This window comes from Lactuca serriola, chromosome 2, assembly GCF_051521515.1.
Source record: "Lactuca serriola cultivar US96UC23 chromosome 2, Lser_US96UC23_V15, whole genome shotgun sequence".
In the NCBI taxonomy this organism is placed as follows: domain Eukaryota; kingdom Viridiplantae; phylum Streptophyta; class Magnoliopsida; order Asterales; family Asteraceae; genus Lactuca; species Lactuca serriola.
In genome coordinates, this window is record NC_136409.1 from 130,516,871 (window position 1) to 130,536,814 (window position 19,944).

Sequence of the window (19,944 nt, forward strand, 5' to 3'; positions counted from 1 at the left end):
CGCATTTGACACCTTTATTTATACGTTATTAACCCTTTTTTTTCATTCACATTATTATTATCCACTAAAGTATTATGCGTGAAAACTTCATTATATTTTATGCACTCCTAAAATCATCATATAATATTCAATCTTTTGACCCAATCATCTTGCTCTCTGTTAGAAGATACTCGCACTCGGACATCAACTTTAAAGAAATTCAATGCACCAAAAAAAAAAAAAAAAAAAAAAAAAAAAAAAAAAAAGATAGCCTGACTTGGTATGTAACCCGAAAGAATGTTGTCTAAATCCGTCAGTGGTCCTAAAAAAGATTAAAGAGCCATTTGATAGACCAAAAATTAGGTAAAGTTTGAAGGGTCTACTTCATCATCATTATTACTCCAATAATAAATTATAAATTATAAATATTGATTTTGTATACCCCCATCAAAAGATACAACTAGTTTTACATACGTACATTATGCATACAATATACCAATCCATTCTATCCAAAATTAATATACATCCCATATAATCTAGAAACCCTAATCTATATCTATATATAACTCCAATTCCAATATTGAATCTTCTTTTTTGATTTCATTAAGTAACAAAATCGGGCAGAGGTTGTGCTCCAAACCTTTTTTGATTTTGAATGTTGATGGTCTCATAAATTGTGGTTGAGTGTGAAGAAGATTGTTGATTCATGGGTTCGAATTCATTCGTTTCGGCTAATTCCATTCCACTAATGTTTTCATTAGGGAGACCTAAAGTCAAAGAGACTGCATTTCCCGAATATGGTGATTGGAATTGGTGATTACCAAACCGCTCGATTTCTCCGACAGGGTACCCACCTAGGCCCCCCATGAAGTCAGTCGGATTTCCCATAAAACCTACATTCGTTCGCGGCTTCTTGCTATTGAATTGTGTGATTCCGTCCATTTGTGAAGAGAAACCAGACTGGTTTTGGAAGTTGATTCCGGTGGGAGAAACAGATATTGATGGTGGAGGAGGTTGGTTGAAGTTTCTTTTCGAATTTTCCGGTGAAACACTTTTTGAGTTTTCTTGTCTTGATAACGAATTTTCGTTTTCGTCACTTTGTTCGCTTTTACTCCCTTTGTTTTCTTTGAGTCTGTTTTGTTCTTGTTCTTTCGTTTCTTCCAAGTACATCTCCTCAACCATTGGCTTCCATAGCCTCACTCGAGCATTTATAAACCAATTCGAAACCTGAAATCAATCCCAAAACTCCAAATTATAAAAGACGAAAATATAATTCAAATGACAAATATCAAAAACCCATTATATTTTAAGCATTTTCACAGTACAATCCTTAACCGTTCACTCTTCATTCCAATTTAACTATTTTGACCTAATAATAAAAAATTACTTCCACTAAAGTTTATTTTGGAAAATTACTAAAACTTATGATTTTATTCGACAAAAGAATACATATTAAAACACAAACCTTTCCATAATATAATAATTTTTCTTATAATTTTTCGAAATATACCTGACTCCTAGTAAGCCCGGTTTGTTTTGCAAGCATATGCTTGTCTGAATCCTTAGGATATCTGAAAAAAAAATTTATATCACATTACAAATTACAAATTAATAAAACAATAACATAAAAAAATAAAAAAATAAAATAAAAAAATAATTTTCATAATTAATTCTTACGGATGGAGGAAATGTTCAAACAGCCAAGCACGAAGAACAGAAACAGAACGTTCAGGCAATCCTCTTTGGGGTCTCCATGCGTTGTGTTGAATCATTCCCAATTGTTGCAAAGCTCTTTGTTGTCGAATCTGATTATCTACAAATTTCAGACGTGATCCACCTTCAATCTTATTGTCTTCTTCACCTAAATTCCTGCTAGCAGTTTTAATTTGCCCCATGATCGCATCTTTCAAGCATCTGAATTGCTTCGAAATTGTTTGAAGCGCTAATGCTGTGTAAGTTTTCGCAGATCCGATTCCAGATGCTTGTTCAAACCATGAGATCACAATCTGCATCTGGTTATGGTATTGTCTGTACCTCTGTTCCACCTTCAAAAAAAACCCAGAAATTAAAGTTTCTTCAATTGAAAATGGAAACTGAATTGAGTTCATAGAGTTTGATCTTTGATTGAATTCATTATAATTACCTCATCAAGCATGTTTACGAGTTTCGCTTTCTTCATTTGAACTTCTTGTCTTTCTGCGGTGGTAAGTTCAGCTCCATCGACACGTTTGCTGCTGGTTTCATCTCCGCTGGTTTGCGCCGGTGATCCGCCACCGCCGGTGGTGATGAGGTTCTTGGTGGAATGATCGGAGTTCTTGAAAACTCCTTTACCCACGTTCACAACTTCTTCAAGAAGCTCATGAGTTGCTTTTAAGTATTTGGAATTCAAGAGTACACTCTGCATACTGTTAACTCCGTTCGAAACCCCAGATGCTGATGGTGTCGATCCACCACCACCACCGTCTCCACCACCACCAGCGCCGCCGCCTGGAATTACTCTTCCTTCTCCCCTCGGAGAAGCAGTAGGTACTCCGGTACCCTGAGACCCGAATCCGGATTGCTGAGACGAGAGTGTTAACGATAAACCTTGTTGGAATCTTGCGACCTCATGCGGTGGCGCCGCCAGCTCCGCCGGAGAATACATGTTGTACTGGACTCGTGGCATGAAGGTGTGGAGAGCAGAGATGTCGTGTTGGGAGTGAATAGAACCCGATGGTTGTGACGAAAGAGGGATCCCTACAAATTGTTGTGTCTGCGATGGGTGTTGGTGAAGATTGTTTAGAAACATGAAATTCCCAGCCGGAGGTTGTGGTGGTGGTTGGTGGTGGTCGGAATAGTTTACATAACCAGGGTTCATCAAAACCAGCGTCTGCAACCCATCTCCGCCTTGAATTTCCGAATTCCCACTGTAATAACTCGCCATCGATCTCTCTTCACCTTCTATACATCAACAAACTTCTTCAAAAACTCAAATCGATTTCAATTCACAGCCTCCATTCTTCACCATCTGAAAAAAAAAACCCGATCAAATTACATCCCATGAATTCAATCAACATAATCCAACCTCCATGGTTGCTTTTCTAGAGAGAAACGAGTTCATGCAGTTACCAAACTCAGTCGACAAGTGACAACTCTCTCTTTCTCTCTCTAAATATATATATTTACAGTCGACTGTGTGTATGTGTGTGTGTGTTTTTCTCTCTCTGTATATATTTTATATGTATGATATTGAAGGGAAGGAATTAGAAGAGGTACCTGCGAATGGATCAAAGAAGGGTGTGTGTGTGGGTTGTTGATTTGACCTTTCTTTTCAAATCATTTGATATACAGCAGCTTTGATGATGATGATGATGATACTCTCTCTCTAAACAAAGATAAACTTTTTAGAGAGAGAAAGATGGAGATGTGTGATTAAACAAACAACAAATGGGTTATATCAAAGTTATCTGTGTCAGAAGATACAAACATCTGAAAAACGAGGAAACGTCTTCTTCTACTGACCAAAACCACTTTCTTTTTCTTATTTTTTTTTTCAGTTAATTTTATGCTTATATTATTATTAAGCTACCCTATTTAAATTTAAAAGAAATTAAATATCTTCTTCCTACCAAGTGTCACGTATTTATATAATTGAGAATATTTTAGAAAACTTGTTATATTTTATAGGGTTAGGAAGATAAATAGAAGGAAATTTAATTTTTTAAAATTTAAATATGTAATATTGTTAAAAGTTGTTGTGTGTTTGTTTATTTTTTGGATTTAAATATTATATTGCATGATATGTATTTAATAAAATTACGTCGTAGAACTAAAATGGTTTTTATTGTCACGGTTTATTAGGTTATACATATAACATATATGTAAATAAAAAGTAATATTAATTTTTTTCAGAAAGTTATATAATGTCAATGTATAAGAAATAATATTAGTCTTAACTCTTAACACGTATTTAATCGGAAATAAGGCTTCCAGTGGAACAGCGTTTTGAAAATAAGTGGTTTTTATGCATCGAAATAAAATATATTAGTTAAGAAAAAATATAATATATTATTATTTATTTATTGGTCTTTAAATCAATAAAAATATATAATTTTAATATGTGGTCATAATAATTGGTATGTAAAGATGTGGAAAGAAGAAAAAGAAGATGATGATGATGATGAATGACAAGGGTTGAGTCGGGGTGGGGGTCCTTTTTTGTCTTTTTATCTTTTGATATTTTCTTGATTTTATTTGAATTTTAAGATTATTTTATTTTCTCATTTGTCAAGTTTCGTGTGGTTGTATGGTAGAGTTTGATGATAAAGCAATTAAATTCTGAAGGAACACTGGGCCAACTACCAAAACAGCTCCCCCTACTTTAATGATATCAAAATTTTAAATTATTAACATTTTCGTATTTATTTACTTTCAGGATTATTTTTAGGTTTATATTTTGTATTCATTTTGGATAACATATCTCTCTTTCTTTTCTTTTTTAAACGAAAAATAACATTAAAAAACACCAATGAGTTCCTTTTGAAATCGATTAACCTCCACATTGAATCTATTGTGTACCTCCCATCTTGATTTATTGTGAATTAAAAAAAAATTGTTGCTAGTAGGAACCTCCATGTTGCCTATGGCCAAATAAAGTTGTAAGAATTCTATGAGAGCAGCCTCGTTTCTCAGAGCTTGTTTCCAACGCCATGAGAATCCACTGGAAGAAATTCTTTCTTCAATCAAGCAACATTTCCCTTCCTCAAAAGTGTAGAGAATTGGGAATCGAGCTTAGAGAATGAGATTTCCACACCAAATATCTTTCCAAAATAGTATGTTAATTCTGAGGTCTGGAACTAGTATGAAACAGTTATTGTGATTGATGCTAATGGTATCTAGATTATTTATGGCTTTGTAAATGTTGCTCGAAACTCCTTGTGAAGATTTTCGAGCTATGTATGATACAAGTTTCCTCCTTAGGTTATGAATGCTCATGATTACTTTTTTCCACAAACTTTCCTCACTATTATATAATCTACACCACTATTTTGTTAGTAAAGCCAAATTTTGTGCCTTAAGCAATCCTACCCCAAGACCACCATGTTTTTCGTCTGCAATAACTTTTTGCCAATCCAGCCAATGAATTTTCACATTCTAATCATCTACGCCTCAATGGAACCGTTATCTGATTCTTTTCAAGGGAATCATTGATTCCTTCTGGTGCTTTAAGCAATGCCAAGAAATATGTAGGAAGGCTACCAAGAATAGATGTAATCAAGGTGAGCCTACCGCCAAATGATAATGTGCTTGCTCTCCAAACAGATAACTTAGATTTGAACTTGTCGACGATAGGTTTCCAATGCTTTTTGACATGCATATTGGCTCCCATTGGCACACCAAGATATGTGAAGGGGAAGTTTCCTTCACAACATCCAGGAATTAAAGCCATATGATGTAGATCACTACTTGGAATACCGACTCCGAACAATCTTCATTTCATAAAATTCACTTTGAGTCCTGAAACAATATGAAAACATTTCAGAATACAAGACAGGTTTTTGATGTTGTCGACACTCAGTTCTCCTACAAAAATCGCATGGTCGGTGTAGAATAAATGAGAAATGCAAGCACCATCATATGTGAAGGTTCGTTGGATCGGATACAAAAGAATAGAAGAACAATTATTATCACAAAGATGGTTTTTCATTAAGAAAAGTGTCCTGACAAAGAGAACGGTGCACAAAGCGGTCACAAAGACGATCACCAAGATTGCATTAGGGCTTGACCCTAATGAATGACTATATACGATTACAGTAAATGAAAATCCCTTCATTTTAGGGATTTAATATAATCTACGTATAGTTTGATCCTAATCACTAAGATTACGGATCAAATATATATTCTATAAATACAAAACTATCTTTAATTACAAAGAATCTAATCGAATAATATACAAAAGATCGCAATGTTGCTAAGACTAAGTAGATGATGGAGCTGATGTTGACGATCGCGCTTATGTCGGCGTTGGCGTTGATTCTTTCGTTGGTGTTGGCACTGATACATACGCTGGTGGACAGTGTGTGAATAATGTTTGACTCATTAGATCATGTGGTAAGGAAGAGCATTTCCTATGTATGCTCTTTCTCTTACATCAAGACTTATAATCCTCTTTTCATCATCGTCATACCTTGTCTTTGGCTTTTGCTTTTTCGGATCTGTTGCCACATTCTCAACCATAGGTTGATACATGGGAACATATGGACCATGTTCGACGATATTGAGCATGTGTCCTTGGTCTCGACAACAACCATGTCTTTCGTTTTCCATAAGGCGAAGTTGTGTTCATCAAATGGAGAGATTTTGTTTGCTGCAGAAGACCGATAGTTTCATTTTATTTACTTCTTTTTATAGTTTATTTTAGCAGATTTCATTCACATTTTAGTTAATTTCCATGCATATTTTCTTTTTGGCTATTTTACGACCACTTTTAGGATCTTTGGGTAGCAATTGGACTTGGAGGACGACGAGGATTTTGGGCTTGATGGCTATGGAGGTGATGCATGGAGTGGGATTGTCAATTACTTGAAGGCTTGGAAGAATTAAATTTTAGATTTGCAAGATGCGGGAGAATTTTCTAGCATGCGAGAATTGATGGTTGGGCGACTACAAGGGCTATGAGTGATTTGGAGAAGACAAATTGGGCTCAAATTGAAGAAATCTTGAAGAAAAATGGGCTAGAAATTGATCGGGCTCAAACTGGGCCAGTGGTTAAGTTGTGGAGGCCCAACACTTGAAGAAGGCCAAAACCTCGCCACTCTTACACGAACCGCGTAAGATACCCACGCGGCCCGCATAAGATACCCACGCAGACCGCATGGGTTGGGCATTTTGGAATTTTACTTGAAGCTCTATATTAGGAAGCTTGGTGTGCCACTTTAGCATTCTCTTAGACATCTGAAATTTGAACAATCCATTGGAGATTTTGGAGCTTTCGGAAGGCCAAGAACCCTTAAGAACTTCATCATTTTTGCTCTTAATCATGTTAAATGTTTGGTAGAATCTCTTCTAACTTTGTTTTCTTGTGTTTCACCATGTTAGGCTAAACCAAAAATTGGTTGACTTTGGTGAAATCTTTTGACTAGTTGTTGAATGTTGAAGATTCCATAAACTTGTTCTTGAATCTTTATTGAATGTTTTGTATTTTAACATATTATCACTACTTATATGTTTTTATTCATGAGTTTAAATGTGATCCAAGGAAGGAAGGAAAAGCTTGAAGGATCAAGAGGAGGCTTGAAGGATTCGGTTTTGAGCATCATTTGCAGACTTCAGAAGGTATAAAGTCTATACCTTGCTTACGCTTTTGATAGATCCCATTTTGGGAAGTTTTAGGGCTTTTCTAAGCTATTTTGGTCACTAACCATGATTGCGAGCATGGTTTGAGGGTGATGTTTTGGATCTAGGTCCTTAAAGGGGTTACAAGGCAGAAAGGAGTGGCTTTTGCACTTAAGGAAGGCCACACGCATTGTGACAACTTGTTTTAGGACCTTTTGAGCTTAAAGTCCCATGCAAACACGTAATGGTTGTAACTTTCCGTGCTAGATCGATTGTAGAAGCATAGATCTACATTTTGATCAAGTGTTGTACATCAGAAAGCGAAGATTCAGTGAGTGCTTGTGACCAACTCGGCGAGTCCGTTCTTGGACTCGACGAGTCCTAGGTTCTATCCCATATCAGTTGAGGGTCATAAGGACCCAGCTGAGTGTGGAAATGTTTTCAGGGGTGACCCAACATTCTGGACTAAGCCATTGTCCTGGAAATTCATGGGACTCGGCGAGTGCATGAACAGACTCGGCGAGTCCAAGGCAATCTTCTTAAGGATGAAGATGAACTTGACGAGTTGTTCATACAACTCGGTGAGTTGGATGAGGATTCAGTCGATGATCATTTAAAAGGAAAACTCATCGAGTCATCGTCTAACTCGACGAGTAGAGACAGGTATGAGGTCTAATGGAAGGATAGGGACTCGGCAAGTTGGCGAGCCAACTCGGCGAGTCAAGTCAACTAGAAGATGACTTTGACTTTGACTTGGTCAGGGGTAAAATGGTCATTTTACCATGAGAGTAGATATCAGTTTCTGACTAAGTGTTTTGTGGGAATTATAGCCGGAGGATTTCCGAAGCAGCAGCGGCAGCAGTCAGAGGATTCCTGCACAGTTCAGAAGCTACTACGAGGTGAGTTACCTTCCAGTAGCAGTGGGTCTACGACTACAATGCCGGCCCACCAGTAGGGATTGTATGCTAGATGTTTGTCTTTGTGATATTCATTTGTGTTATTACTACCTGATATGTTATATACTAGCGTGATATGGTAGATGATAGTGATAGAGTTCGGTTGTTAGGACCGAAGGGTAGGTTAGGCGCCCCAGATATGCCTAACAGTATGTTACGACATGTTTAGTTGCTATCATGATATGTTACATGAGATAGAGGTAGTAGGAGGGGGAAGAGTCCCCGAGATTTGGTTGTTAGGACCGAAGGGTAGGTCGGACACCCCAGATATGTCTGACAATAGATTATACTATGATATATGTGATAATAGTAGTAGGGGGTGAAATAGTCGCCGAGGTTCGTTTGTTAGGACCGAAGGGTAGTCAGCACCCCAGAATGGCTCGACATGGGTAGGGGAGCGCCCCAAAATGGCTTGACAGGGGTAGGACGGCACCCCAGAATGGCCGCATGGGTAGGTCGGCACCCCATAATGGCCGTATCGGGTAGGTCGGGCACCCCAGAAATGCTTGGCAGTATGTATGTTATGTGATTGTATGGTATGTGGTACGATGGGGGAACTCACTAAGCTTTGTGGTTACAGTTTTCAGTTTTGGTTTCAGGTACCTCTTTAGCGAAGGGGAAGGAGTTGGCGCGGTAGTGGCACATCATAGGCACACACATTGGTTTCTGCATTATGAGATGTCCTGGGATTGTACTCCGACATTATTATTATTTCCATGTGTTGGTTTTTCAAACACGAAATAGGTTTTGTGAAATGATATGATCGGATGATGTTTTACTACAAATGTTTTACAAACCACCTAATTTAGATGAAATTTTTGGGTGTGAAAATTGGGTCGTTACAAGTTGGTATCAGAGCCCTTGTTTGAGGGATTCGGACACACCCTCGGGGGTGTCTAAACTCAAATCAAGGGATTAAAAGATTTTGAAAAAGGAAATGTTTTCTAAAAGTTAAGTAAAGAGTTTTTGAGAAAGAACGAAGTATGTGATGTGCGCGACCAACCGAGCTCAAGTAAGTATTCCCCAAAGTACCCATACAAGTTTATGTTACGTTTATCAGTTTCAGTAGAACAGCATGCTAGAATAGGACTAAGGATCTAGGAGTGATGCCTTATGTGCCTGCTTTATGTGCTTCAGCTTATGAGAGTTGCATGCTAGAATTGAGTAGACAACAGTAGGATAGCCTGTCTAGGTTATGCCTGATAGTATGAGCTTAGCATTATATGCTAGTGTAGTTCCTGTTATGAGGATAGAGTTACTTGAGATTGTTCCCTTTTGTCCGAATGTTGTTTGCTTTGTGCTATGTGGGCTTTGAGTGATGGGAGTTAGCTGTTAGGTGAATACGTTAAAGTCACATGTGATCAGGGGTGAATAATCTCAGAGTGTTGGATTTGGCCTTATTGCGTAGCTCTTGTTTGAGTCCTAACCGTTGTAGGGATGAGTCCCTTACTCGAAGGATTATCCGAGCCTCATTGCATGTGATTGTATCCAGGTGATGGCTAATTGGCATTACAAAGAGACCTTCAACAGCTGAGGACTGGGTTGGGTGGAGACAAGGGTTTCCAGGTGATGGCTAATTGACGATCTCTTTGACCAGCTACAGGGAGCATCTTCGTTCTCCAAGATTGACCTGCGTTCATGATATCATCAGATGAGGGTCAGAGAGGAGAATGTGCAGAAGACTGCGTTTCGGACGCGCTATGGCCACTACGAGTTTGTGGTGATGCCCTTCGGGCTCACCAATGCTCCTGCCGCGTTCATGGACCTCATGAAGCGCGTGTGTAGACCGATGTTAGACCAGTCAGTGATAGTGTTTATTGATGATATCTTGGTTTATTCCAAGACGTAGGAGGAGCGCGAGGAGCACCTGCGGGAGGTGCTGGAGACTTTGAGGAGGGAGAGCTTGTATGCCAAGTTCTCTAAATGTGATTTTTGGTTGCACGAGGTGCAGTTTCTTGGGCACCTTGTCAACCAGAATGGGATTTCGGTAGACCCGGCCAAGGTGGAGGCCGTAATGAGATGGGAGGTTCCGAAGTCTCCATCTGAGATTCAGATTTTCCTGGGATTAGCGGGCTATTATCGTAGATTCATCCAGGATTTCTCCAAGGTAGCCGTACCATTGACCAGGCTAACAAGGAAGGCCGTGGTCTTTCGTTGGGGGCCTGAGCAGCAGGCGGCGTTTGATACACTGAGACAGAGATTGTGCGAGGTGCCAATCTTAGCCTTACCAGAGGGCATGGAGGATTTTTCTGTGTACTGCGATGCGTCCATCTAAGGTTTGGGCGTGGTATTGATGAAGAGAGGGCATGTCATCGCCTACGTGTCGAGGCAGCTGAAGCCTCACGAGGCGAACTACCCGATGCATGACTTGGAGCTGGGGGCCGTTGTGTTCGCCCTCAAGATTTGGCGTCATTACCTCTATGGGGTTCGTTGTACCGTTTACACGAACCATAAGAGTTTGAGGTACCTCATGGATCAGCCGAATTTAAACATGAGGCGGGGTCGGTGGATGGACGTGGTAAAGGATTACGATTGCGAGATCCTTTATCACCCGAGTAAGGCCAATATGGTGGCCGATGTGCTTAGCCGCAAGGCGGCGCCGATCAGGGATATCTGTATGCGGATGATAGTGGTGACTCCGCTATTGGAGCAAATTCAGGAGGCCCAGCAGGAGGCCATGAAGGAGGAACATCAGAAGAGTGAGCACATAGTGGTTCAGGTTTCCTCCTTCGACTATGACAGCAGGGGATTATTGACACTACACCGCAGGGTGTGGGTGCCATACCTCGGAGGAGTGCGCCAGATCTTGATGGAGGAGGCGCGCAAATCCCGATTCTCCGTTCATCCCGGGGCGACGAAGATGTATAGGGATCTTCGTCTGGACTATTGGTGGCCCTGCATGAAGCGGGATGTGGCATGGTACGTGGAGCGGTGCTTGACCTGCAGGAAGGTCAAGGCCGAGCATCAGAGACCACACGAGAAGATGCAGCCGTTGGGTATCCCGTTGTGGAAATGGGAGGATATTATGATGGATTTTATAATGAAGCTTCTCAGGACCGCGCGAGGAGTGGATTCGATATGGGTCATTGTCGATCGATTGACCAAGAGTGCCCACTTTATCCCGATTCAGGAGAGCATCTCGGCTGAGAAATTAACCGATATCTATATCAGAGAGGTGGTTGCCCGATACGGAGTGCCAGTTTCGGAGATTTTGGATAGGGATGTGCGGTTCACATCCAGGTTTTGGAAGAAATTCCATGGCGAGTTGGGTACTCGTCTGCATTTCAGCACCACCTTTCACCCGCAGACGGATGGCCAGAGCGAGCGGACCAGCTAGACTCTGGAGGACATGATGTGGGCATGTGTTTTAGACTTCGGAGGTAGCTGGGATACCTACCTTCCGTTGGCGGAGTTCTCATATAACAATAGCTATCATGCGACCATCGACTGTCCTCCCTTCGAGATGTTGTATGGGAGGAGGTGCAGGACGCCGATATGCTGGGGCGAGGTTGGACAGAGGGTCATGGGGAGCACAGAGGTAGTGCTCAAGACGATAGAGAAGATTCAGCATGTCCGGAGTAGGCTTCAGACTGCTCAGAGTCGGCAGAAAAGTTATGCCGATAAGCGTCGATCAGACCTGGAGTTCCAGGTTGGAGATATGGTTCTCCTGAAAGTGTCGCCTTGGAAAGGCGTCATTCGATTCAGGAAGCGGGGAAAGTTGGGCCCAAGGTATATTGGACCGTTCAGGGTTATAGCCCGGGTGGGAAAGGTGGCCTATAGGCTGGATTTGCCAGCCGAACTCAGTCAGATACACACCACTTTCCATGTTTCTCAGCTGCGAAAGTGCCTGGTGACGACTCGGAAGTAGTACCCTTAGAGGACATTCAGGTTGATGGCAGCCTGAATTACATCGAGCGGCCTATAGCGATCCTTGACTGGAAATTGAAGGATCTGAGGAACAAAAGAGTTGAACTCGTGAAGGTGCAATGACAGCACAGGAAGGGGCCGGAGTAGACTTGGGAGCCCGTAGATGAGATGATGGAGCACTACCTCGAGGTGTTTCAGGATCGAGCGGCAGATTTCGAGGACGAAGTCTAAAATAAGTGGGGGATATTTGTAGCACCTAGTTCATGGTATGTGTTCTTTTTAATAAATTTTTAAATATTCTGCATTTGGTCTTGGACTCGGCGAGTTGAAGGACCAACTCGCTGAGTAGAGGCGGGATGAGGCGCCGAGTTTAAGTTGTGGACTCGGCGAGTCGAGTCGCGGACTCGGCGAGTAGACCCTGTTTGGGCAAAAACCCTAATCCGAGGGTTTGCACCCTATTTAATCACATTAACTCGGCATCCTTAGCCCCATTTGCTCCCAGAAGACCCCCATAGCAAACCCTAGCCGTTTTTGAAGCAATCTAAGGCATTTTGGAGTGATTTTGGTTCTTTTGTGATCCATGGAAGGAAGGAAAAGCTTGAAGGATCAAGAGGAGGCTTGAAGGATTTGATTTTGAGCATCATTTGCAGACTTCAGAAGGTATACAGTCTATTCCTTGCTTGCTCTTTTGATAGATCCCATTTTGGGAAGTTTTAGGGGTTTTCTAAGGCATTTTGGTCACCAACCATGATTTCAAGCATGGTTTGAGGGTGATGTTTCGGATCTAGGTCCTTAGAGGGGTTACAAGGCAGAAAGGAGTGGCTTTTGCACTCAAGGAAAGCCCCATGCATTGTGAGAGCTTGTTTTAGGACCTTTTGAGCTTAAAGTCCCATGCAAACACGTAAAGGTTGTAACTTTATGTGCTAGATCGATTGTAGAAGCATAGATCTACATTTTGATCAACTGTTGTACATCAGAAAGAGAAGATTCAGTGAGTGGTTGTGATCAACTCGGCGAGTTCGTTCTTGGACTCGACGAGTCCTAGGTTCTGTTCCATATCAGTTGAGGATCATAAGGACCCAGTTGAGTGTGGAAAGGTTTTACGGGGGTCCCAAGGGGTGACCCCATGTTCTGGACTAAGCCATTGTCCTAGAAATTCATGGGACTCGGCGAGTGCATGAACAGACTCGGCGAGTCCAAGGCAATCTTCTTAAGGATGAAGATGAACTCGATGAGTTGTTCATACAACTCGGCGAGTCCAGGACAGGACCTGTGTATCAGTTGATGATGAACTTGACGAGTTGTTCATACAACTCGGCGAGTTAGATGAGGATTCAGTCGATGAGCATTTAGAAGGAAAACTCGTCGAGTCATCGCCTAACTCGACAAGTAGAGACAGGTATGAGGTCTAACGGAAGGATAGGGACTCGACGAGTTGGCGAGCCAACTCGGCGAGTCAGGTCAACTAGAAGTTGACTTTGACTTTGACTTGGTCAGGGGTAAAATGGTCATTTTACCCTGAGAGTAGATGTCAGTTTCTGACTAAGTGTTTTGTGGGAATTATAGCCGGAGGATTTCCGGAGCAGCAGCGGCAGCAGTTAGAGGATTCCCGCACAGTTCAGAAGCTACTACGAGGTGAGTTACCTTCTAGTAGTGGTGGGTCTACGGCCACAATGCCGGCCCACCAGTAGGGATCGTATGCTAGATGATTGTCTTTGTGATATTCATCTGTGTTATTACTACCTGATATGTTATATACTAGCGTGATATGGTATGTGATAGTGATAGAGTTCAGTTGTTAGGACCGAAGGGTAGGTTAGGCACCCTAGATATGCCTAACAGTATGTTATGGCATGTTTAGCTGCTAGCATGATATGTTATATGAGATAGAGGTAGTAGGATGGGGAAGAGTCCCCGAGATTCGGTTGTTAGGACCGAAGGGTAGGTCGGACACCCCAGATATGTCTGACAATAGATTATGCTATGATATATGTGATAGTAGTAGTAGGGGGTGAAATAGTCCCTGAGGTTCGGTTGTTAGGACCGAAGGGTAGTCAGCACCCCAGAATGGCTCGACATGGGTAAGTCAGCGCCCCAGAATGGCTTGACACGGGTAGGACGGCACCCTAGAATGGCCGCATGGGTAGGTCGGTACCCCAGAATGGCCGTACCGGGTAGGTCGAGCACCCCAAAAATGTCTGGCAGTATGTATGTTATGTGATTGTATGGTATGTAGTACGATGGGGGAACTCACTAAGCTTCATGCTTACAGTTTTCAGATTTGGTTTCAGGTAGCTCTTCAGCGAAGGGGAAGGAGCTGGCGCGGTAGTGGCACATCATACACACACATTGGTTTCCACATTATGAGATGTTCTGGGATTGTACTATGACATTATTATTATTTCCATGTGTTGGTTTTTCAGACACGAAATATGTTTTGTAAAGTGATATGATCGGATGATGTTTTACAACAAATGTTTTACATGCCACTTAATTTAAATGAAATTTTTGGGCGTGAAAATTGGGTCGTTACCCCCCCCCCCCTCCCCCGATTTTTAATTTATTGTTATTTTACAAGTATTTTTACAAAGAGATTTTCATAGAGTTATAAAATTGAACCAATCTCCATGGATACGATCCCTTTACCACTATACACTATTTTAGTGTACAAGATTTAGGGTTATTAATTTTTTTGGTCTTGACAACCACCAAATACATTGGATTATATGTGGCAGACATGATAACTTGAATGTATTGAAAACCCGCTCTGATACCAATTTAGGGTTTGTATGATTGGATACAAACAAGTGTAAACACATAGAATAAACAAAAGAACATATGAACAATGATTATCACAAAGATGGTTTTTCAATAAGAAAAGTTTTCTCACAAAGAGAGCGGTGCACAAAGCAGTCACAAAGATGATCACCAAGATTGCATTAGGGTTTCGACCTAATGCATAACTATATACGATTAAAATAAACAGAAATACCTTTATTTTAGGGATGTAATCTAATCTACATATAGTTTGATCCTAATCACTAAGATTACGGATCAGATATATATATATATATATATATATATATATATATATATGTGTGTGTGTGTGTGTGTGTATATATATATATATATATATATATATATTCTATAAATACAAAATTATCTTTAATTACAAAGTATCTTACCAACTAATATACAAAAGATCACGCAGTCGCTAGGACTATGTAGACGCTGGCATTGACATTGACGTTGGCGCTTATGCTAGCATTGGTGTTGGTGGTTACCTTGGCGCTGGCGCTGGTAGACAACATGTAAATAATGTTTGTCTCATCCGATCATAAGGTGTGACCTTACAATATGGAATTTTTATTCGTTGAAATAGTGAGTTCTCACATGTACTCTTGATAGCCACGTTTAATCCATCCATAGTGTAGATGAAGAGAAAATGAGAAAGGGGGTAGCCCTGCCGAACACCTTTAGATACTTGAAATTCCTTAGTTGAAGACCCATTTACTCATACTAATGCCCTAGATGAAGAGAGATATTCATGGATCCAAAACCTCCGCTTTAGTTTAAAACCTAATTGCTCCATTGTTGAATCCAAATAGTTCTAGTTAATCATGTCAAAAGCTTTCTTCTAAATAAACTTTAAATAGAAAGAACTTATTTTTAGAAAACTTGGCCTACGAAAATATCATTCATAACAAGTGGCCCATCAAGAATATATCTCCCTTCGACATAAGTTGATTGTACTTTATCCACTACCGTTCCAATCACCTACATAAGCCAATTGGGAAGAGTCTTGGATAAAATTTTATACATGCATCCAATGAGACATATGGGTATGTAATATCTAAGTGTGAATGGATCCTTAACCTTTAGGATCAATATGATGAAAGTCAAATTGCACCCCTAGCAAGAGAGCCATATTTTTCAAAATCTTTCACAAAATTAAAAATATCCCCTTTCATGATATCGCACTTATCTTTGATGAGTCTAAATGTGAGGCCATCGGGCCTGGGAGATTTATCTCCCCCACATCCCCAAACCGGATTTTTAACTTCATCCAAAGTGATCGATGTTTCTAGGAACTCTTTCATATCAGGGGCTAGGGATTTGAATTTTGAATTAACAAATTTTGGTTTATCAGGCCATTTCTCTTTGCTTATGGAAGCAAAAAGGCATAAACATCCTTTTGATGTTGATGGGGTTAAAGGTCGATGTCCATTTATTGTTAACCCATGCAACCTACTCTTTCTGTTCTTATTCTTCAGGTACTCGTGAAAGAACTTCGACTTTTCATCACCGTCTATAAATCCATTTGATTTTTACTTTTTGCTGAAGGTTTGCCTTTTCAATTTGCTCCAACTCTAATATTTTCACATTATTTTCTCTCCACATAATATGTTAAACATTAGTGACAATATAGTATTTAACCTCCTTCTCAATCTCTTCAATTTTCTTCCTTAATAACGACACAACACCAAATGACTTTTTAACATCCTCCATTTTCCAAATTTTGATTTGGCCCTTCACAAATTTGATTATCGCCATGAGTAATCTATCTAGATTTCGAAAACTACGAAATAACTCCAACACAGTTCCAAAGAAGTCATGATCCGAGTTAACTTTAGGATGAGCAATGACAACTGATTGTGGTTGGATGTCAACGAAGTTTGAAAAAATAAGAAACCAAGCGATCGTGATGAACTTCAAACCATTATCCCTACTAAACGTGAATTTCTTACCCCGTCCATTTTGAAATCCGTCAAGCCATCTTCGTAATAAACAACTTAAAGTCGTTGGGCATGTACTTGCAAAATGTAGAGTTGATTCTTTCATACCTATTGTGGACTACAATGAAATCTACAAGTAAAATCCATGTTCCATGACGTCTGTTCTTCAATTCAACCAATTGAGTCAACAAATTCTTTTTTTAAGTTGTGGATTAAGGTCCATAGACATTAACCAGAGTAGTAATGCCTAGGAAGCCATTCTAGTGCCCAAATATTGCTAAATAATGTTTAGAATACATAATATTTGATTTATTGATAGTAACATGATCCTTTCTAAGTAAACCATCAGATTTGCCAACATAGTTGACTGAAGCACATTCAAAATGTGAGTTACCCCAGCAGCCAACGATATCAATATTACTAGAATCAGCCATATGCGTTTCCTGAATCCTGACGAAATCAATCTTGTGTCTGAATTTGAGCTTCCTAAACCTCTATACCATGTGAGATTCACTAACACCCCTGATCTTGAGACTTAGGATGTTCATGATAGAATAGAGCTCGTACCTTCACCAAAGACTTGAACTTCCAAGAAAGCATATAAGAGTTCTTTGTTGCTTTTATCAATCTGAAAGCCATCTTTTGTAAGGTCGAACCTTATAATTTGATGTAACATTCCGTTTAAAATAACATAGAATAAGTATATAAATAAATAGTACATAAAAGCTTCGAGATGTATTTTTATATTTTATTTCTTAGCCCTATGTCGTATTAATTAGTGGGGTGTATGTTTTGGGGTGTTAAAAATTATATTGTGAATATTGAGGGTTAAATTTTAACTTTTGGACTTGAATTGTAATGAATTCTAAAGGCTGTGGTTTTTTTGGTAAATTATAGATTTAAGTTGAAAAGAATTTGAGAGGGAGGGACTGAAAATGATCATTGGGCGTAAGTTGTATAAGGACGGGGGCTTAACCCGTCACCCTACTCTTAGCATCTATTTAAGGAACATAGCCTCAAAGGTAACCCTAACCCTAGAACTATCCTTCGGCTGCACCATCTTTCCATCCAGCCGTCACCACCCCTCTTTCTTAGCATTTCGATCAACGAAGACCACCAAGCGACCTCCACCGTCGACCTTCTTCCCCCCTACGACAGAAGAGCTTGGGATTGATGAGGATTGGAGGGTAAACCTTTGTGTGATACTGCTTCATCGACGAATCTTCACAGCCGATGTTGGCAACTCTTTTGCCGCCGATGTGAGAGAACCACAAGATTGACGTCGTCACTATTGTTATTCTCGTTTGGGATCACATATTCTTCTCCTTTCTCCATTTCCTTATGTTGTTGCGCACCTTCCATCGTTCCAGTGACTATTTCGCCTTGTTTATCCTCTCTGGCCACCGCCAGCCACCGCAAGGGTGGATAAGTTGGGTATAAGTTTAATGTTGGATGCTCGTGTTTTGTGTGAGTTATTGTGTTTATGTGTGTGTTGAATGGTAGGAAATTGTATGAGCATTTCTTGTCTGGAGAATTGAAGTAAACACACCACCACCACCATGAGGTGGTGGTTGCCACTTCCTACTGCCGCTACCACCACCACCCGCCAACTTTGGTGGCTATGTGCGTATGTGTGTATTGGATGGATGTTTTTTGTGTACCAAATTTCTTTGAAAATGTTTTGGGTTAAAAATTATAAACCACCACCATTAAAAATGGTTGTTGCCGCCTCCTACCGCCATGGACAACCGCCAACCACCACTACCTGAGGTGGAAGTGGGTGGTACCCGACCTATTAAGCACTTAATTATCTAAGCAATTAACTTTAATCTGAGTGGCATGATTTTGGGTTTGGAAACCCTAATTAGGGTTTAGAAAACCCTAATGTCAAGAAACCCTTGTTTTTGGAGTTGGTCCGGACCCACGTTAAAACTGTTAATTAAATTCGAAATTATACTTAATAATGCCCCTAAAATTAACTTAATGCAATTTTAGGCTTAATGGATAAGTCCTTAATGGTTTAAGTGTTCCTACTTAACCCTAATCGTGTTTGGGCTTTAAGTTGGGCCTTTCTTTTGGGCTTAGGTGTTTGGGTTCTTGATGGGCCATCTGAGAACAAGTGTATAGACTAGGAAAATTGGTTGGGCTTTATGGTAAGGCCCATGTAAGGGGTTTGGGCCCAATTTGGAAAATTGGGCCATATTTGGGCCTTGGTTGATTATTCAGCTTTTGGGCATTCAGAGTGTGAGTTTGGGCCTTGGTCTTGGACCAAGCTAGGTTAGGGGTAAAATGGTCTTTTTACCCCATATATGGATTTATGGTCATTCTTGGAACCCAATTGTTAATTGGGCTTTGTTTTGATGATTGATAGTTCAGGGATCTGTCAGCCAACAGCCATGGATCGTCTGTGTGATTCGGCAATGCGAGGTGAGTCTCCTCACTGTATTTAGTGGGTCAAAGGCACCAATGTCGGCCCATGGTTTGTTATTCTTAGTATGCTTGTTGTCTACGTGAATCTTGCATGTATTATGTATTTTATATTTACCAAGTAGAGCGCGATGCCAGGCGGGGCCTAATGAGTATATTGTATGATAGTTATTTGTAAATGTTTTTATGATTACTAGGTATGACCTGATGACGGGCGGGCCCTAAAGACTAGTCTGTATGTTATTTATCTCTATGATAAGGCATACGTTGTGTGTTTATATGTTTATATTGGGCGAGGCCTAATGATTAACAGATTTGTATACAGAGTAGGGCCCGATGACAGGGTGGGGCCCATTATGTGTTTTGTTATGTATGGTATGTGGTATCTTGGGGAACTCACTAAGTTTTGTGCTTACGATTTTCAGTTTATGTTTCAAGTACGTCGGTTTTTAAAAGGAAGAGCTCGGGATGAGTGCATAGCACAAACCATATGTTTTCGCATTATGTGGTTTACTTTGATTTGATAATGTTTTGATAATTCTGGAGCACTTTGATTTCATGGAAATGATATGTGTTAATGCTTTAGAAATTTAAGAACGAAGTTTTGATGCCATTATTTTGGGGATGTTTCATTTGATGAGTCAATTACACGTTGACCATCAGTT

The 19,944-nt window shown here is 40.2% G+C and overlaps 1 protein-coding gene across 2 annotated transcripts; it reads right to left on the reverse strand.

The window, feature by feature from the left end:
- Positions 1 to 391: 391 nt before the first annotated feature.
- On the reverse strand, positions 392 to 3,415 carry LOC145086803 (BEL1-like homeodomain protein 1). Of its 2 annotated transcripts, none has more exons than XM_079024641.1 (5): positions 3,235 to 3,415; positions 2,123 to 2,986; positions 1,657 to 2,024; positions 1,490 to 1,550; positions 392 to 1,206 (listed from the first exon to the last, which is right to left on the reverse strand). In XM_079024641.1, exons 2-5 carry the CDS (start codon positions 2,900 to 2,902, stop codon positions 583 to 585), a joined length of 1,833 nt encoding a protein of 610 aa, XP_078880767.1. In that variant the 5' UTR covers positions 2,903 to 2,986; positions 3,235 to 3,415; the 3' UTR covers positions 392 to 582. The 2 variants fall into 2 exon arrangements, with proteins under 2 accessions (XP_078880767.1, XP_078880768.1); XM_079024642.1 differs by lacking the exon at positions 3,235 to 3,415 and adding an exon at positions 3,088 to 3,228.
- Positions 3,416 to 19,944: the final 16,529 nt, after the last annotated feature.